General features: G+C 40.2%; 1 protein-coding gene across 1 annotated transcript in view; it reads left to right on the top strand.

The window, feature by feature from the left end:
• The first annotated feature begins 388 nt into the window (after positions 1-388).
• The window catches only part of LOC147171798 (eukaryotic translation initiation factor 3 subunit H), a 92,733-nt gene continuing 76,273 nt past the window's right edge, over positions 389-16,848 (top strand). The window contains exons 1-2 of the mRNA XM_086079605.1: positions 389-540; positions 14,407-14,563. Coding sequence (XP_085935731.1) covers positions 481-540; positions 14,407-14,563 — 217 coding nt within the window. The 5' untranslated portion in view covers positions 389-480. The remainder of the gene's footprint in view (positions 541-14,406; positions 14,564-16,848) is intronic.

The raw sequence follows: 16,848 nt of genomic DNA, 5'->3' as shown, positions 1-16,848 counted from the left end.
GTACAACAGCCCAACACAATCCGTACAAGTCTGCTTACTAGGGTTCCTTCTCCTCCAACTCCTCCTTCAATGAGGCCAACCAACCTCTCCTTCGGTGCAGGTTGGCGTGAGTTCCCTTCTCCGCCTGGGAGACCATATATGTGTTTGAGTGCACCCAAAAAACGCTGCCTGCACAGAGTGAACATTAACAGTGACTTGCGTTCATAACATTATTTTAATTTATATATCATCATAAAACGATGAATCAATAAAACGATGAATCAATCAAAAATAAAAATATTTTAATGGAATAAAACAGAATTTAACGAAGTAAATGTGCCCACATTCCGGAACTTTTATTTGTGACGCGTGTTTCTGTCCGAACAGGGCGTTTTTGTGATGTCGGAAAACGTCCGTCATAGAACTGTGTCCCCCTTTTCCTCGTGTACTAGAGGCTTGCTGGTAGTTTTCAACTGAGCGCTCCAGTATTTTACGGTCGTTATGGCTTCAACTGGTGGCACATTGGACTCTCCTGTGAAGCAGATTCAGATCGATGGTTTGGTAAGTGTCAAAGAACAATTTTATTCCCTTATTTAAAGGCAAATTTGTTAGAAACAAGCAGTACTAATACCCAATGTGAAACAGTTGCTTACACATGAGGCATAATGATCATCGTGCGGCAAGTTGCTCTCTTGATTGCTAAAAGTCCCCGATCGGTCAAGTGTTTATTTAGAGACTGTTATGACTAATCACTTACGTTAAAAATAAAATAAAAAAATCAATTTTGTTTTTGTCAACCACTAATACGTTATACAGCTAGCATAAGGCTAGCTGTTTAGCCTTTCATTTTAAAACGAGAACAACACTCAAATTTGACTCACGTACGTTTTTGTTTAAAGTCCTTAGCTTACATGGGGCGTGTCCTGCAGAATTTGATGGGTAGGCAGTGGATGTTTTGCGGTGATGGCAACTCTCCTGCTTGCTCTATTTTGCCGTGAACGGCTCTGATTGGTCAATCGCCGGACGGGAGTCATGCACTGGCCGTGGTTCCATCCTCGTTTCACCCCTTCGTGCTTTTCACCAAGTTTTAATTTTGTTTTGCCGTCGAAGATCGGCTATTAAGGCATTACCTGCCTAACCATAACCATAACCGTCAGAGCGTAGGTTATCAGCATTAGTAACCTAACCCCCAGGATGTTATCGGCATTATTACTAGCCTAACCATAACCCCCAGAGCATTTAGGCTGTTGTCAAGAAATTGTGGTAAAAAGTATAAAAACAAACGAAAAATGAAACGTGAACAGTTCTGATTGGTTAATTGCTGGAGCAAAGAATTCCTGACATGCTGTGAATTGGCTATTTACTGTGATTACAGTAGATTGTTTTAGCGTTGTGTAGGCTGCCAGGAATCGCTTCACTCCCCTTCTGTATCTTTTCATGAAGTTTTCAAATTGTTTTGTCAACTGAAAAGACGCCTGTATCGGCATTACCAGCCTAACCATAACTAGGGCCCGACCAACATGGATTTTTTGAAGCAGAGGCTGATCCCGATATTTGTCAAAAAAATAAATAAAAAATTACTGAATAATCCAGGGCTCGACACTGCGACCAATTCACCCGCAAATGCGGCCAACTGTGCAGTCTGTGCTGGTAAAACTTCGAAAAAGGGCTTTACTGAAAAATTAATCCAGTCGCACGGCGCGAGTACATGTTTTAATGAGTGGTGCAACGGCTCATTTTTTAGCTGTGGTCAATATGCATCAAGTGCCACGGTTTGGGTTGTACATAGTGCGCGGAAAAAAACCTTCCAAGTAATACATTGACATCAATGCAATTGCCTTGTTAGTTGTATTTTGAAATCGACCCACGCAGCGCGTGGTAGGCGTTAAGGAGGCTTAGGCAGCGGTTTAAGGAGGCCAGCTTGACTCGTCCTCACCTTCGACTTCGAGCATAAACACAGCGCCACTTCGAAATTAGGTTTAATTGCCAATTAAGGACACTAAAAAAGTTAATTAGTCTGTCATTGTATGATACAGCACAAGTCTCCCGCATTAGCAACTAGCCAATAATGGGAGCGAGAACATTGACAGCGTTTGGAAGCTACATTCAAATACTGTCTGACATTTCAAACTCAGACAAAAAAAAAGTCTATCAATGCATTAACCGTTAATAATTGCAAATCTTATTCTTATTAATAGTAGTCGTAGTATTCTACTGTACATATTTCCCTGTTACTGAATTTACAAGTTTGGAGAACATTTAATTGCCAGTGGTGATAGTTCATGTCCATCCATCCATCCATCATCATCATCATCTAGTTTATCCGCGGTCGGGTCGCGGGGGCAGCAGCTTTAGCAGGGAAGCCTAGACTTCCCTCTCCCCAGCCACTAAAACCAGCTCCTCCGACGGGATCCCAATGCGTTCCCAGGTCAGCCGAGAGGCATAGTCTCTCCAGTCTTGGGTCATCCACGGGGCCTCCCGCCGGTGGGACATGCCCGGAACACCTCTCCATGGAGGTGTCCAGGAGGCATCTGAACCAGATGACCGAGCCACCTCAACTGGTTCCTCTCAATGCGGAGGAGTAGCGCCTAGACACTGAGTCCCTCCCGAATGACCGAGCTTCTCACCCTATCTCTAAGGGAGAACCCGGACACCATGCGGAGGAAACTTATTTTGGCCGCTTGTATCCGGGATCTTGTTCTTTTGGTCACAACCCGCAGCTCGTGACCATAGGTGCGGGTAGGAACGTAGATCGACCGGTAAATCGAGAGCTTTGCCTTTCGACTCAGCTCCTTCTTTACCACAACAGACCGATACAGAGAGTCCGCATTACTGCAGACACTGCACCAAACCGCCTGTCGATCTCCCGCTCCAACCTACCCTCACTCGTCAACAAGACTCCAAAATACTTGAACTGCTCCACTTGGAGCAGGATCTCATTGCTGACCCAGAGAGGGCACTCCACCCTTTTCCGACTGAGGACTATGGTCTCGGATTTAGACGTGCTGATTTTCATCCCAACCGCTTCACACTTGACTGCGAGCTGCTCCAGTGATAGTCGGAGATCACGGCTTGAAGAAGCCAACAGCACCACATCTGCAAAGAGCAGAGATGCAATGTTGAGGCCACCAAACCGGAACCCCTCAACGCCTCGGCTGCACCTAGAATTTCTGTCCATAAAAAATATGAACAGAATCTGTGACAAGGGGCAACCTTGGCGGAGTCCAACCTTCACTGGAAACGAATTTGACTTACTGCCGGTAATGCGGACCAAACTCTTGACATCGGTCTTATAAGGACCAAACAAGCCCGTAACAGGGGGCTCGGTACCCCGTACTCCCAAAGCACCTCCCACAGGACTCCCCGAGGACACGGTCAAACACCTTCTCCAAGTCCACAAAGCACATGTGGACTGGTTGGGTGAACTCCCATGCACCCTCGAGGATCCTGCCGAGGGTGTAGTGCTGGTCCACTGCTCCACGGCCGGGAAAACCCCCACACTGCTCCTCCTGAATCCGAGATTCCACTTCCCGACGGAACCTCCTCTCCAGCACCCCTGAATATACCTGAGGCTGAGGAGGAGTGTGATCCCTCTATAGTTAGAACACACCCTCCGGTCCCTTCTTAAAAAGAGGGACCACCACCCCTGTCTGCCAATCCAGAGGCAATGTCTCCGATGTCTACGCGATGTTGAAGAGGCTCCGGACTCCGGACGGATCTCACCCATTCCTGGGGCCCTGCCACTGAGGAGCTTTCCAACCACCTCAGTGACTTTGACCCCAGAGATAGTGGAGCCCACCTCAGAGTCCCCAGACCCTGCCTTATCAAAGGAAGACGTGTCGGGGGAATTAAGGAGGTTTTCAATATATTCTGCCCACTGATTCACGGCGTCCCGAGTCAAGGTCAGACCACCCCATCTCCACCTCAAAGAATGTCAAACTAAACTAAATGGTCGGCACCCCACATTTTCATCTCACCAAATCCGGCCCTCTTTGCAAAAAGTTTGGATAAAAACAAGCAAAAGTATTGACCTTGCCGTTCCAATACTTTTGGAGGAGACTACATAAAAAGAATAACTGAAGCACATCCCTCCGCCATCTGTATACGTGGTCAGTTAAGAAACCCATTCATCCATTTTCTGAACCGCTTATTCCTCACAAGGGTCGCGGGGGTGCCTGAGCCTATCCCAGCTGGCTTCAGGCAGTAGGCGGGGTGGTACACCCTGAACTGGTTGCCAACCAATCCAATCAATAAAGAAATTCTTAATTGAATAATCATGCTATAGTCTCTGTGGTACCGCTAATGAAACAGCAGAGGACAAACTATCTTCACTTCTAAGCATTGCCCCATTGCCCCACTGCGCACGCGTGCGCGCGCACACACACACACACACACACACACACACACACACACACACACACACACACACACACACACACACACACACACACACACACACACACACACACACACACACACACACACACACACACACACACACACACACACACACACACCCTACAGCCCCCACTGCCATGGACAGAAAGCATCTCATTCACCCCATGTGCCTCAACATAGGACTTGAACTAGCCAGCTGCTTCCTGCCTTTTATCTTGCTAATTAAAGTTGCCCTGGAGTCTTGGGACCCCAATTTCATATCTAAATATTTCACCTCAGTGTGTATTCTATAGAGCTTTAATGAGATTTTCTTTACTAATTTTCCCATTCTCACCAACCAGACTTTTTAATTGAGTGCAGTTAAATTAAAAACAGTGTAACCTCAATTGGAGCGTTAGGACTGAAGCAAAGGTGTCGGTTTCTGGTAGCGGAAAAAATTAATGCTAGAGTGCAATGATGCACTGCAACAGTTGCTCTTGTGTTGCGTCATATGATTTGCCTGTCAGAGGTGTAACTGCGGGGGTACCCTCAGAAGGCAAACTCATTACTGTGTTGTAGCCTTAATTTGAAGCCTGTCAGCAGTCTGGCTGCCACATAAGTGGCAAGCTGCTTGGTAAAGGTTTCTATTGCACTCCCGCAGAGATCAAACAATTGTTGTTTATTTTGAAATCCCTTTTTCATTCTAACGTGAACTCAGTTTGCAATTGAAATTTGAAAGATCTGAACTGAAGTATGGAATATGCAATAATGCATATTTCCAGATGAAAGCATTATCTGATTCTTATCAGTTATGACCTTTGACAACAACACTATTTTTTTTCTGAACAAATGCCTTACTGGAATTTTGTGTACCAAGCTTCTTTCTTCCGCCGCGGACTGGTTGATACAAGTACATGCTTTTCACGGACCAGCAACCATTTGCCGCCTTGGGTGGGGTAAACGCATATTTCACTTGAGAACATAATGGCCAACGCTGATGTGGTCTGGTGTAGGGGTTTGCTGACAAATTTGATAACTGTCAAGGGGTTGTTGGGGGCTGACATTTATGCTCCACAAAAAAAAAACTGTCTTTTTGTCTGACCTGCTATCAATTGGCCGGGCCACGCACCAGTGTTTGGGGACTGCTGTGTTGAGACACCCGTTTTGAAAATGTATACACACACGGGACTGATTTCACAAAGTTGTATCATCCACATGATTACTTAATACTATGGTAACTGTTGGTGTTCACAAAATGAAATACAATGAAGTATCTCAAATATAAAATTCTTGGAGGTAGATAGATACTGTGGGTAATACGTAGTTTCGATGCCTGGTCCACATACAACAAAATAGAAGAACGGTGCATTTATGCTTCTGCCTGGCGATCAATAAGTGTTGTATAACTGTTAAAATAAATGATAATTCACCTCCGTGCAACACCTCAATAAGATTGTATCGTGCACAGTAGTCTGCGCAACTAAAATGGTTTCACACCTGCAAAAACATCATGTGTAGGTAATACTAATACTACATTCAGACCAACAGTTGGTGGCGCGATTGCATTGTAGTCAATGGACTTTGCGCGAGGGGGCGCGATGGCATGCCAGGCGGTGCGTTTGGGATGTTTTCGGCTAACATTTCGCTTCTTCGGCCACTTGGCCGGCGTTGGTTGACTTTTGGCACCATCGCGTCGACGACAGCCAATCAGTGTTGAGATAGTATACGTCACAGACAAAACACAGGAAGCAGTTGTGTGCAGAACGCATAGCAATGGAGGGCAGTTTGATCGTTGTGGTTTGCAGACACCCGGAGCTGTACGACACGGCGAGCTACGTGTACCGGGACCGGGCCAAAAAGGAGAGATGGCTTTGAGGAAGAAGGCCATTACTTCGACATTATTCCTAACAGCTCTAACACTCTGCTTAGTTAGAATTAGCTTAGTTAGAATTAGGTGAGTAGAACAATCAAATATGTCTTATGGCAGTTAAACTGGAACTAAAACAGTGTGTTAACTCAAATGCAAACAGGCAGCTAACTAGGCACGGTCAATACTAGATTCTGATGTGAGCAAAAGTATTGCGTTATCACGGGATTTCAATTATAGTTGGAAAATTACCTTTTTTTTTTTATTTATTAAAAAAATATTTGGGTAAATAAAAACAACATTTTATTTCCTGATTGAACACAATCTGTTTTATTTTTTAAATAAAATATAGAACATTTGGTACTGAAGACGTGTACCATGTTAAGTTTAGATTAATAAACTTTCCTCTGTTTGATTTCTTCTTTGTAAGTCATCGTGTCCAATCACTGGTGACCTGTTTTTTGGAACGCACCATGGGCTTCTCATGTTGTCTTTGGGGCTAAATAGTTCCTGCTGGCACCATTGTGCGCTGCGTCCCCTCAAAAAAGAAAAGTGCTCATTACTGGTGGCAGCCAGTATTAGCGGTTATTGAAACTAGAGGTGCACGATAATATCAATGGCCGATAATTATCGGCAATTATCGACCAATTTGACGTCAAACAGATAAACCAGACAACAAAGAAATCTGCTGATAATAATAGACATGCCACGTTGGTCCATCTGTTGTCGTTGTGGCTCAAGTTGTGCCCAAATCCTCAACCCCTCCCCTCTCCTATGGTAGTGTTGCATATTTGTGACATCATAATGCGTGACCTCGTGTTCACAGAAGATGCATCATAGCGACGTGTCGCCAGTGTGGGCTTTCTTTACTATCTCTCCACAAAATGTTATCCTTGCAGTTTTTTGTTGCATGTTTAAAACATGACTGTTTTGTTTTGGGAGACTCAAATGAGTTACTGGTTGTCTTTGAAGCAGAGATATCAATAAAATTCATCTTCTAGTGCTAACATTAGCTAAAGTAATTTAGCACGGCCACCAGAATGCAAGTGAAAAAGTGGAAGTGCTCGAGGGGCTCTCATCAAATAAAAAAAGGAAGGCGCTGCAGGAGAAAGAGTGGCTCACCTGTAGTACTCGGCAGCGCTCTTTTTTGACATAGTTTACCAAGCGACCCTCTCCTTCTCCGGTGTGCACAATGAAGCTGCTGGTACTCTCAAACGCCAGCAAGCAGACACCCAATCCCGTGTTTGGTGTTTAATTCAAACAGACACTTGCTTGCAGTGTTTTTTCTTTTATTGCTTGCGTCACCACAACCTCCTCTTTCGGCTTGAATTTTATTTAGTCCGAATGCCGAAAATGCAAATTTTTGCCATTTTCGGCCGTACACTTTCTGTGGCCGAATATTCGGTGCATCACTACTTAAGACTGCTCACTGATTTGAATAACATTTCGTCCTGGCAGTATGGACCAAAACTGCCAAAATTAGAAATAAATTAATGACTAAATAAATAAATTAATTAAAGACTAAATAAATAAGTAAATGACTAAAAGTGAAAATAAAAACGGATATAAAAAAATCGAATTCAAAAATTAAATACAAATTATTTATGTATATACATTTTTTGTTGTTTTTATTTTTTTAGATTACATTTTTGAATTTTAGTCATTCATCTATTTAGTCATTTATTTATTTGGAATTTTGGCAGTTTTGGTCCTCAATAAGTTTATATTTTATACCAAGCAAGTGTGTGTGCAAGAAATGCTTTCTAACCAGAATTCTCAAATTTCACATTTCTTGAAAAGGCAGAAATTATAATTTCCCTCAACAAGAACAGTTTTTGAGTTGAGACTGTACCTGTTGCTTTTCTGAACTAGGTTGTCAAGGTGCTCAGTTTCGTTCGATATTTCTAGGCCCCAAGTCAGAGGTTTTGCATCGCAGATTTTTCACTGCAACCCTTCATCCGATTTTCAAAAATCTTGGTGTGTTGTGCTCTGGTTGAATTACCCATTTCAACCATTGAGAAATCTTGCCACATTGCTAGTAAATTCCTATATTTAACAATTAAATTAGTATTTTGACATGTTAAAGGGATACTTGACTCATTTAGCCATTTCCAGCAGTAAAAAGTTAATATTATATATTATATAAGTTAATTTGAGTTAATTATATTTCATGTAAACTTAATACCTTTACAAACACATTTTGCCACTTGCTGTGACATTTGCAGGTGTTCAGGAAACTGTTAACGACCAATCACGGCGCACCTGTTCTCTGGGATTGGTCATGTGACATTAGAAAACTGAGCCATGATTGGTAGGTAATGACCAATCATAGTTTCCTGAGCACGTGATGTAATTTTCAGTCGACAGCAAGTGGAAAAATGTGCTTTTTAAAATGTGGTTTTAATTGTACATTATAAATAATGACGTTATCACATTAATTATAGACAAACTGCTGAAAATGGCTAAATAAGTCAGGTATCCCTTTAAGCAATACATAAGGTCCTTTACTGTTTCTTTATTTTCTTTTCAAAACTGTAACTGAAAAATTGATGGATAACTATAACTAGATATTTGTATTTATTATCATAGTTTCAGTTAGAGATTCTACAGTAAATGCTTCATAGTAGCGTATTAACTAATACAGAAACACTAAGATATTTTTACTAATTAAGCTCTTTGTTTAAAACATCTGGGGCATTAACATTATATTGAGTGTTAATTCACCTGTAGGTATTTTGCACTGCAAGTTATGTGAATGAATCATTCTCTCATTCAAATCAGTAAAACTCCAATGTTACTGAATGCATCGTCACTTGTTATCAACGTTAAGGCAGTGTGCTTTATTCTTGTCATGTTTAGTATAGTGTGTAATTGTGTTTACTCTTCTTTATGCACCTATCTGAGTGAGAATAACAAAAAGAGAACCAAAATTTGTTCCTTATACTTCTTTATGGGAATGTTTGCTTTGAAAATCAACCAAAGTATTTTCAATGTTTGAGGTTACACTTTGCTAAAGTTTAAAAACACGTTGTAGTTAAATACTTTTGTGGACCTAGGTTAGTTACTACGGAGGCACCATATTGTGTTTCTTTATAAGCTTCTTGCTACATCAAACTCTGTACATCTTGTGGATATAGAGTAGAGATTTTTTTGAATTTTATTTAATTTCCAATTTGGGACACAGTGCAACAATGGTACTGTGGGTTTGGCCCTAGACATACATATTGAATTGTATTGAAAAACTTTAGCTTGCTTCACAGATCACAAAGTTTGTCCAATCCTAAAAAAAGCATTTGCACAGATTGTCCTCAGTCTGTACATCACAGAATGTATCAGATGGAGTTTTATGTTTGAAACTTTTTTTTCTCCATCTCCGCCCCCATCAAATCTGCAACAAATTCACCCAACAGAAAGTAAGAGCATATCTTTCCACCCCTTAAAATGTGAAGTGCCATACTTCATATATGGACTCTAGATGCCTTTCCCTAGGATGATGAAAAAGCAGATACAAGCGTATCCACTATATTGTTACAGCCAATATCTGTTTACATTAAAATCAGTTTTTTTACAGCCAAGTTTAGAGAAGGATCATTTGCTCTACTGACTGCAGTTAAATTTAATTGCCATGTCTGTTCAGTCAACTGTCTGCAATCTGTAAATTTTATCTTTTTATGTCACAATTAGAGTCACGATGCATTTGCTTTTAACTGCAAACATCTACAACATAGAAAAACTGAGGTTTCGCTTAACTGGATTAGATTAATGTGATATCTCATAGATGTGTTAATAAACAGGATCCAACATTAAGCCTTTTTTTGACCCTGAGCCAAGTTTTTGTGGCCCTCTCAGAACGGTAGTGGGTCTGTTAATTCATGATATAGAATGATAAGCTTCAATGATTGTTTCACATTTAACGTTTATATTGTATTATTTAATGTGCAACTCGCTAGGGGTGTCCAAATGCAACTTTTTTTCACTTCCGAATACGAATCACCGATATTGCAGCCTAGAGTACTTTCTGATATATATATTAGGGCTGGGTATCGATTCAGATTTCCTAAATCGATTTGATTCAATTCAGAAGGGCCCGATTCGATTCACGATTCATTTTCGATTCAGTTAAGGATTTCATGCAGTACCAATTTTACTTTTATATGGAAGACATTCTCAGAAGTACCAATACTGCAAATAGAAACTTCTTACTCATACTTAGTGCATTAGTATGAATATATATATATATATATATATATATATATATATATATATATATATATATATATATATATATATATATATATATATATATATATGAATATTTACATTTAAAATTAAATCCAATGCAGTTACATTAATCATGTATATTTTACTGAACATGACCTGATCAAAACACTAAATAATAATTGAAATTATGATTACAATCACAGTACTATGTAAATGAAGTGGCAAAACACTGGACTCCTCTTGGGGTACTCTGAATAACAGAAGGGTACATTTGCATTTGGTAGCCATATTTAAAAGTATCGATTCATGGTTTTATGAATCGATATTGGGCTCTGGAAAGGAATATCGATTTTTTAAAAACCCAGCCCTAATATCAATATGATACGATATCAGCAGGAATGATACATGCTGTTGTTTGTGCTGTTTTTTTCAATTGCGAGTTGGGCATCGTTTGAATTTGTACAATTCCTGTTCAGAATCCTCGATTCAATTCCAGTTCCAAATGCTTCTTAAATAAAATTTTGCATGTTTTAAAAAAGTAAGCTAACCAGTTATTTGGGAGGAGTGGGTGATTGTTTGAACTTATTTGTTTTTTTAATATCATGAACTTTTTGATGTTTATAAACTACTATGAATTTCTCAACGTGTTCTTTTTAACCAGCATATTAATATCAAAAGTAAGAACTTGAAATTTTCACAAGGGGGCTTTATTTTTGAAAAATGTAATAACACAGCACTGACAGCAGGTACTTAAAACATGCTATTGAATTTATGGGCTAACCAAGTGTTTTTCTCAAAAACAAACAAACACAAAAGATGTATTTGAAGGGAATGCATTCATTTTATTTTGCCACCAAAGATAGGCAATTATCGGCATTACCAGCCTAACCTTAACCATAATAATAAAAAAATACAGGCTGTTGTCAAGAAATTGTAATAAGAAAAAAAGAAAAAGCCAAATCAAAAAAGGCCGAAAAGTACATGGACCATCAAGTTGAGTTTCGGGGGCACCGCGGCGATGCAGTCCCGGTCAAAATGGGTTTACGTGTCCTGCCTCGTATTTTCATCATTAAAATTAAGAGATAAAGGGCCGACAAAAAACAGATTTTTACCAGGGATGGGAACCACCACCGGCGGGGTAACTTTTTGAAAATCCTCTGTGTCCTGGAGGTCTTTGACCGGCCGTATCTCACCAGAACTACGTCCTACCGGGGAGATACGGGGATCCTCAGATTGGTCTCTACAAGACTTTTCCATGTGTGTATGGCCTGTCGCGTTCCGACCTTGCACGTCGCCTTCGCGACCTGGAGATATAGGCCTGACAGTTTCCCAATTTTATGCATGTCCGCCACCATCCCATGGCTCACCCCTAGATTACACCGCATGCGTTTGCATTGCGGATCCGTTCCGTCGATTTGTTTCCATTTCCAGCTTGTTCATATTACATAGGCTGCGTATGCGCTGCGGATCGACTGCCGACCAGCTTGTCGTACAGAGACCGCTAATGCGCTTTCGAGCCTGCCGGTCAAAATGAATTTCTCAGCCTCGTTTCACCGTCATTAAAATTAAGAGTGCCATTTCTAACAGCTGTTTTGTTGTTGTTGTTGTGCGTTTTTTAATTACCATTTTAGGAAAACATACCGGCCGGAAAAAATGGATCAATCGCCGTTATATTTTTGTTTCTCATATAAATGTTTTGGATATTAGTTTAATTCTATTTTATTGTTATTATTATAATTTTTTTTAATCTACAAATGTTTTGAACACTGAGTGTATAGGCCTACTGTGTTTAAATAAGAGATACAGTATGTGAGCCTATCAAAAAAAGTGCATGTACAAACTATGTGGAGAGGTGTGAGCCTTAAAACATATATAATAAATGAAAATATAAATATAGTATGAATGAAAAAACATTAACAAAAAAATATATTGTTGTATAATAAGTAAATTAAAAAAATAATTTTAATGGAAAATGACTAAATGAAAAAAAAACATATATTATGAATGAAAAAGCATTCATAATAAACTAAAATCATACCAAAACGAAAAAGTCTATATAATTAACGGGAAAAATAAAATAATAATTAACGTGGATTTCCATTATCGCGGGTAGTTTTTGGAACGTGACACCCGTGAGAAACAAGGGAACACTGTATATGTGTATAGATACAAGCTACAGAAACAGAAAATAATTATGAAGATGCCGTGGAGAAATCAATGTATTCAAGCGAGGCTGGTGGAATGGCGTTTGCTCATACAAGTCATTCCTGTTCTACACAGACCAAGATTCCTTGATAAGACGAATAGAGCATGCACACAATGGAAACCAATGCCCCGGTCTATATGAACAAGAATTTGGGTTATGAAAGGGGCTGTAGGGAACCCAGTATTTGGATTTTTAAAAACCCGAATAAGAACATATTCTGTTTTTTTGCGCGTGTTTACATGACCTTTGAAAACCAGAATAGTGCCATTTACCTTTTTCAACCTTTTTCGGTTCCGGTAATTGATTTGTTTGAAGGGATGTTTGTCTTTCTTTTCTTTGTTGTGTATGGAGCCAAAATAACAATAATGAAATCGTTGGTTCATTTGTTCGTTCATTCATTCGTTCATTCGTTCTCTTCTTTATTTTTAATCAGTAAAGCCAAGGAAGGCAGGAAGTGGCTCTCCTTTTTCACAGCTAGCTCTTTTACTTGTAGGGTGACAGATCCCACACACCACTGGAATAAATCATATCCCCGGACAAATTTCTGTATATGTGTGTGTATCACCATTGGGGTTTACTCATGATTTTGATGGGTGTTTTTGTTGTTGTGTGCCTGGCTCCAGGACTGCCACCTTCTTTCCCGCTGTATGTGTGTATTATTGATGCTTTTTTTCTATAACCTGCCCACACAGTTATCAGTGTGATTTATGCTCCGCATTCTCCACACTATGCTTTGAGCCTGTTGTTCTCTACCTTTCAATTTAGACATTTTGCTTTCCTTATTCTCAGCTGTTTGGCTTTGGCTTGTTTTACTTTGCTAGCTGCTGAGTGTGTGCATGTGTACGCACATGCATGTTTGAGTTTTGAAATAGGCCACAGCTTGGCCCTGCTTGAGCTGGTGACACAGCATTAGAGGTTAAACGAGCCTTTCAAGCACACAGAGGCTTTGCCTATTGGCTCATTTTTATCTGGCATTAAAAATTAAATGCAGGGTTTGACATGAATTGTATGTAGCCCGATGGTCCGTGGCCACCACATGACTGTGTCCGGCCACCTGAAGTTCACTGACTGGTGGCCCGGTGCAGACTTCAAATAATTTCTAATTAACAAAATGTCAAATGTAGTTGTCAGTAATAATTATAACGTATACATTGTTTTAGTCCTTCAATTGTAATGCCACTCAAGGCTAAGGGTGTATTCAGACCTGCACTGTTTGGTCCGCTTTAAACGGACCAGAGTTCGTTTCCTATGCTGATCCGGACCTTTTGTGTAGGTCTAAATCACACAAACGAATCCTGGTGCGGACTAAACAAGCGGACCGAGACCCACTTTTTGAGGTGGTCTCGGTCTGCTTCGAAACGCACTCGGCGCGGTTCGCTTCGCAGTCTGAATACAAACCACGGCTGATCCGCTCCAACTGCAGGACATATGCGCCTTTTTGGGCTTAACAAGCCACTCGTGTTGTTCCGATACCGTTTTTTGGCCCTCGATACTGATTCTGATACTCAGCTTTGCATCTATCGGCTGATACCATACCGATACTTACATTTTTTTTTTTCCTCAACATGAAAAAGCTATCCTGCCATTAGTTCAGAGCATTAAAGGGCCAATAGGATATCTTAGCTCGCTAAGCTTAGCTATACATAACTTGTGATTTTTGCGCACACTGATCTGCTTTTAAAAAAGTGGTGTCAAAAAGAAATTGATTTTTATTCACATCGCAATATCAATGACATTGCTTGTTTGGTTCACACAGGTGGTACTGAAGATCATCAAGCACTACCAGGAAGAGGGCCAGGGCAGTGAGGTGGTTCAGGGCGTCCTGCTGGGCCTGGTGGTTGATGACCGGCTGGAGATCACCAACTGTTTCCCCTTCCCGCAGCACACTGAAGATGATGCAGACTTTGATGAAGGTAATGTTTTCACTTATTGAATTGATCCATAGGTGAAAATAAATGCATTCTGCCTTCAAAACCTTCTTCACTTTAGCCTTGTAACTCTCACCGACAGCTGTAAGCTTTACAGTTACTGTTGTTATTTGGATGTAAGTGCTTTTTTTCCTGTTTTTTATCTTTGCGTAGGTGAGCAGATTGAATAGTGAAGTGAACAGATTGCTGTTACAAGGCAAACAGAGTGGGAGGCGGGTAGGGTGTAAAAGGAGTGTCTGATACAGCTTTCTCTGGCATTCATCTTGTCCCTTGTGACCCTCTCTGGCAAAAGGGTTCGCATGCCGCAAAGTTTACAATAGATCGTGTGGTAAAAAATTGTGAGATTTATCCAAAAATGCACTCCTTAATTTTCATTCCATTTTCATTTCATTTCAATTGAGCAAAAATGGGTATGCATCAGCCAACCGACTCTCCCTGACTTGCCCTGCGTTGAGTCGACAGTGTTGAGCATCACTGGCTCATGTTGCTGTTCCACTCCTCGCTGACTGACATGATTTAACCTTCTTTCATATTGTTGACTGGCAGCCTGCAGCGTTCTAATCAAGTTCAAATTATCTATCCTCTGTTGTGGCGGCGTGCATTGCCCTCTCATATTCATGGGTTGTTCTATTCTCAATTGCACGTCATGTGGTGGCGTGTCATAGAGCCAATCACAAGTTGAACTGAATTGAATTGAGGTGAGCGTGTGTAATGCTTCATATGATTGGTGGAGCCAGAAGACATTGACGGCTGCTTTTTCTTCCAGGTCAAGTATTTTCATCGTTTTCATGTATTTAAAAAAACAAACAAACAGTGACGATCTTGTTTTGTTTTGTAAAAAGTACAGATACTAATGTTAAAATTTAACGGATAAAAGTAAAAGGTACTGGTAGTATAAAAAAGAAATACTCAGGAAAGTACAAAGTACTGAAAAAAAAAACTACTCAAGTACAGTAATGAAATATTTGTACTTTGTTACTTCCCTTCTCTTTTCCAAAACCAGTCTGTCCCACCCCATAATGTACACAGCGCATATTTGGAGTGACGTGTAAATACTGAACAGTATTGTTCCGTATGTGTTACAGTGAATGAAAAAAAAAACATTTTTATTTTGTTTGTGACCAAATGCATTTGAGATATAATATCCACGATAAAATAGCGATACATTTCCTTGTTACAAGCCACACTAAATGGCAAATAGTGCAATGACACAAAATTCTGAAATAAAATGTCCAATGGCCGGAATTTGACCTCATTAAAAAAACACACGCACACACACGCACGCACGCACACACCCACACACGCACACAATTGGCAATAATAAAACAACCAAACTTTGGCAGATGATGCCTCAAGAGGTGGATTGTAACCTTAATGGGACCTTCAGTCATTTTGTGGTTGAGGCTACATAACCATTTTTCATCTGCTGAGATGTCAAACCTTCTCAGCTTTTAAAGGGTTAAAATCTCGGATGATGTCTTTACCTGCTACTGGAATTGACTTTCCAGTGGTCCTTCCAACAGTTCCTGAAAGTTTAGGGTCAATATGTTTTTCTGAAGGTACGGGTTGCTATTTACCTTTGAAAGATGCATGTGCCAAAACTTGAAACACCTTTTTTTTCTTTCTTCAAAACGAGGGATTTCAACCTGGCAACCTTTGTCAATTTCTGAGGTTCACCTGTTTGTTATATATCATTTTAAAGGGAATTAAGTGAAGAATTCCTGTATATGAATGTCTCAATTTATATTTTTTGTCCCCATGAGCACCATTTAGCAAGTATTGGTCATTGTGGGGGTGTTATTTTCACAAATTAATGACCAACCTAAAGTGTTAAAAATGGCCAGCTCTGTTGGATGATGCAATGCTAACAAAGGCGTTTTTGGGATCTCAAGATAAGTGATGATTTTAGGTGTACGAGAATTCCGCCTGATGCCAACGATATGCTAATAATGACAAAAAGTTATTTTTTTTACCTTTTCCTTCACAAGGATGAACTTTTGATAGCCAGTGACATCTGCTTACACCTGGTATATTAAAAAAATATATTAATTGATTTTCTTACTTGTAGAGATGGGACACAGGTTTTGGAAGATCCCAGTTTTATGGTCTTTCAGAGGCACAATTCCACCTTTTGGTTTTTCCACCTAGCCCTGCTATTCGTGACTTTCAACTTAATGAGCACTGTGCATTTACTGCTAATACACTAATGGCCATATATTGGTTAAATTATTTTAGTGATAGTTTGCATTAAATGGTAAATCAAACTCTTT

The sequence above is a fragment of the Leptonotus elevatus genome, chromosome 6 (genome assembly GCF_054856555.1).
Source record: "Leptonotus elevatus isolate MCC_2025b chromosome 6, RoL_Lele_1.0, whole genome shotgun sequence".
NCBI classification, from domain to species: domain Eukaryota; kingdom Metazoa; phylum Chordata; class Actinopteri; order Syngnathiformes; family Syngnathidae; genus Leptonotus; species Leptonotus elevatus.
The sequence above is the reverse complement of the archived record's forward strand: the minus strand, read 5'-3'. Positions and strand labels throughout refer to the sequence as shown.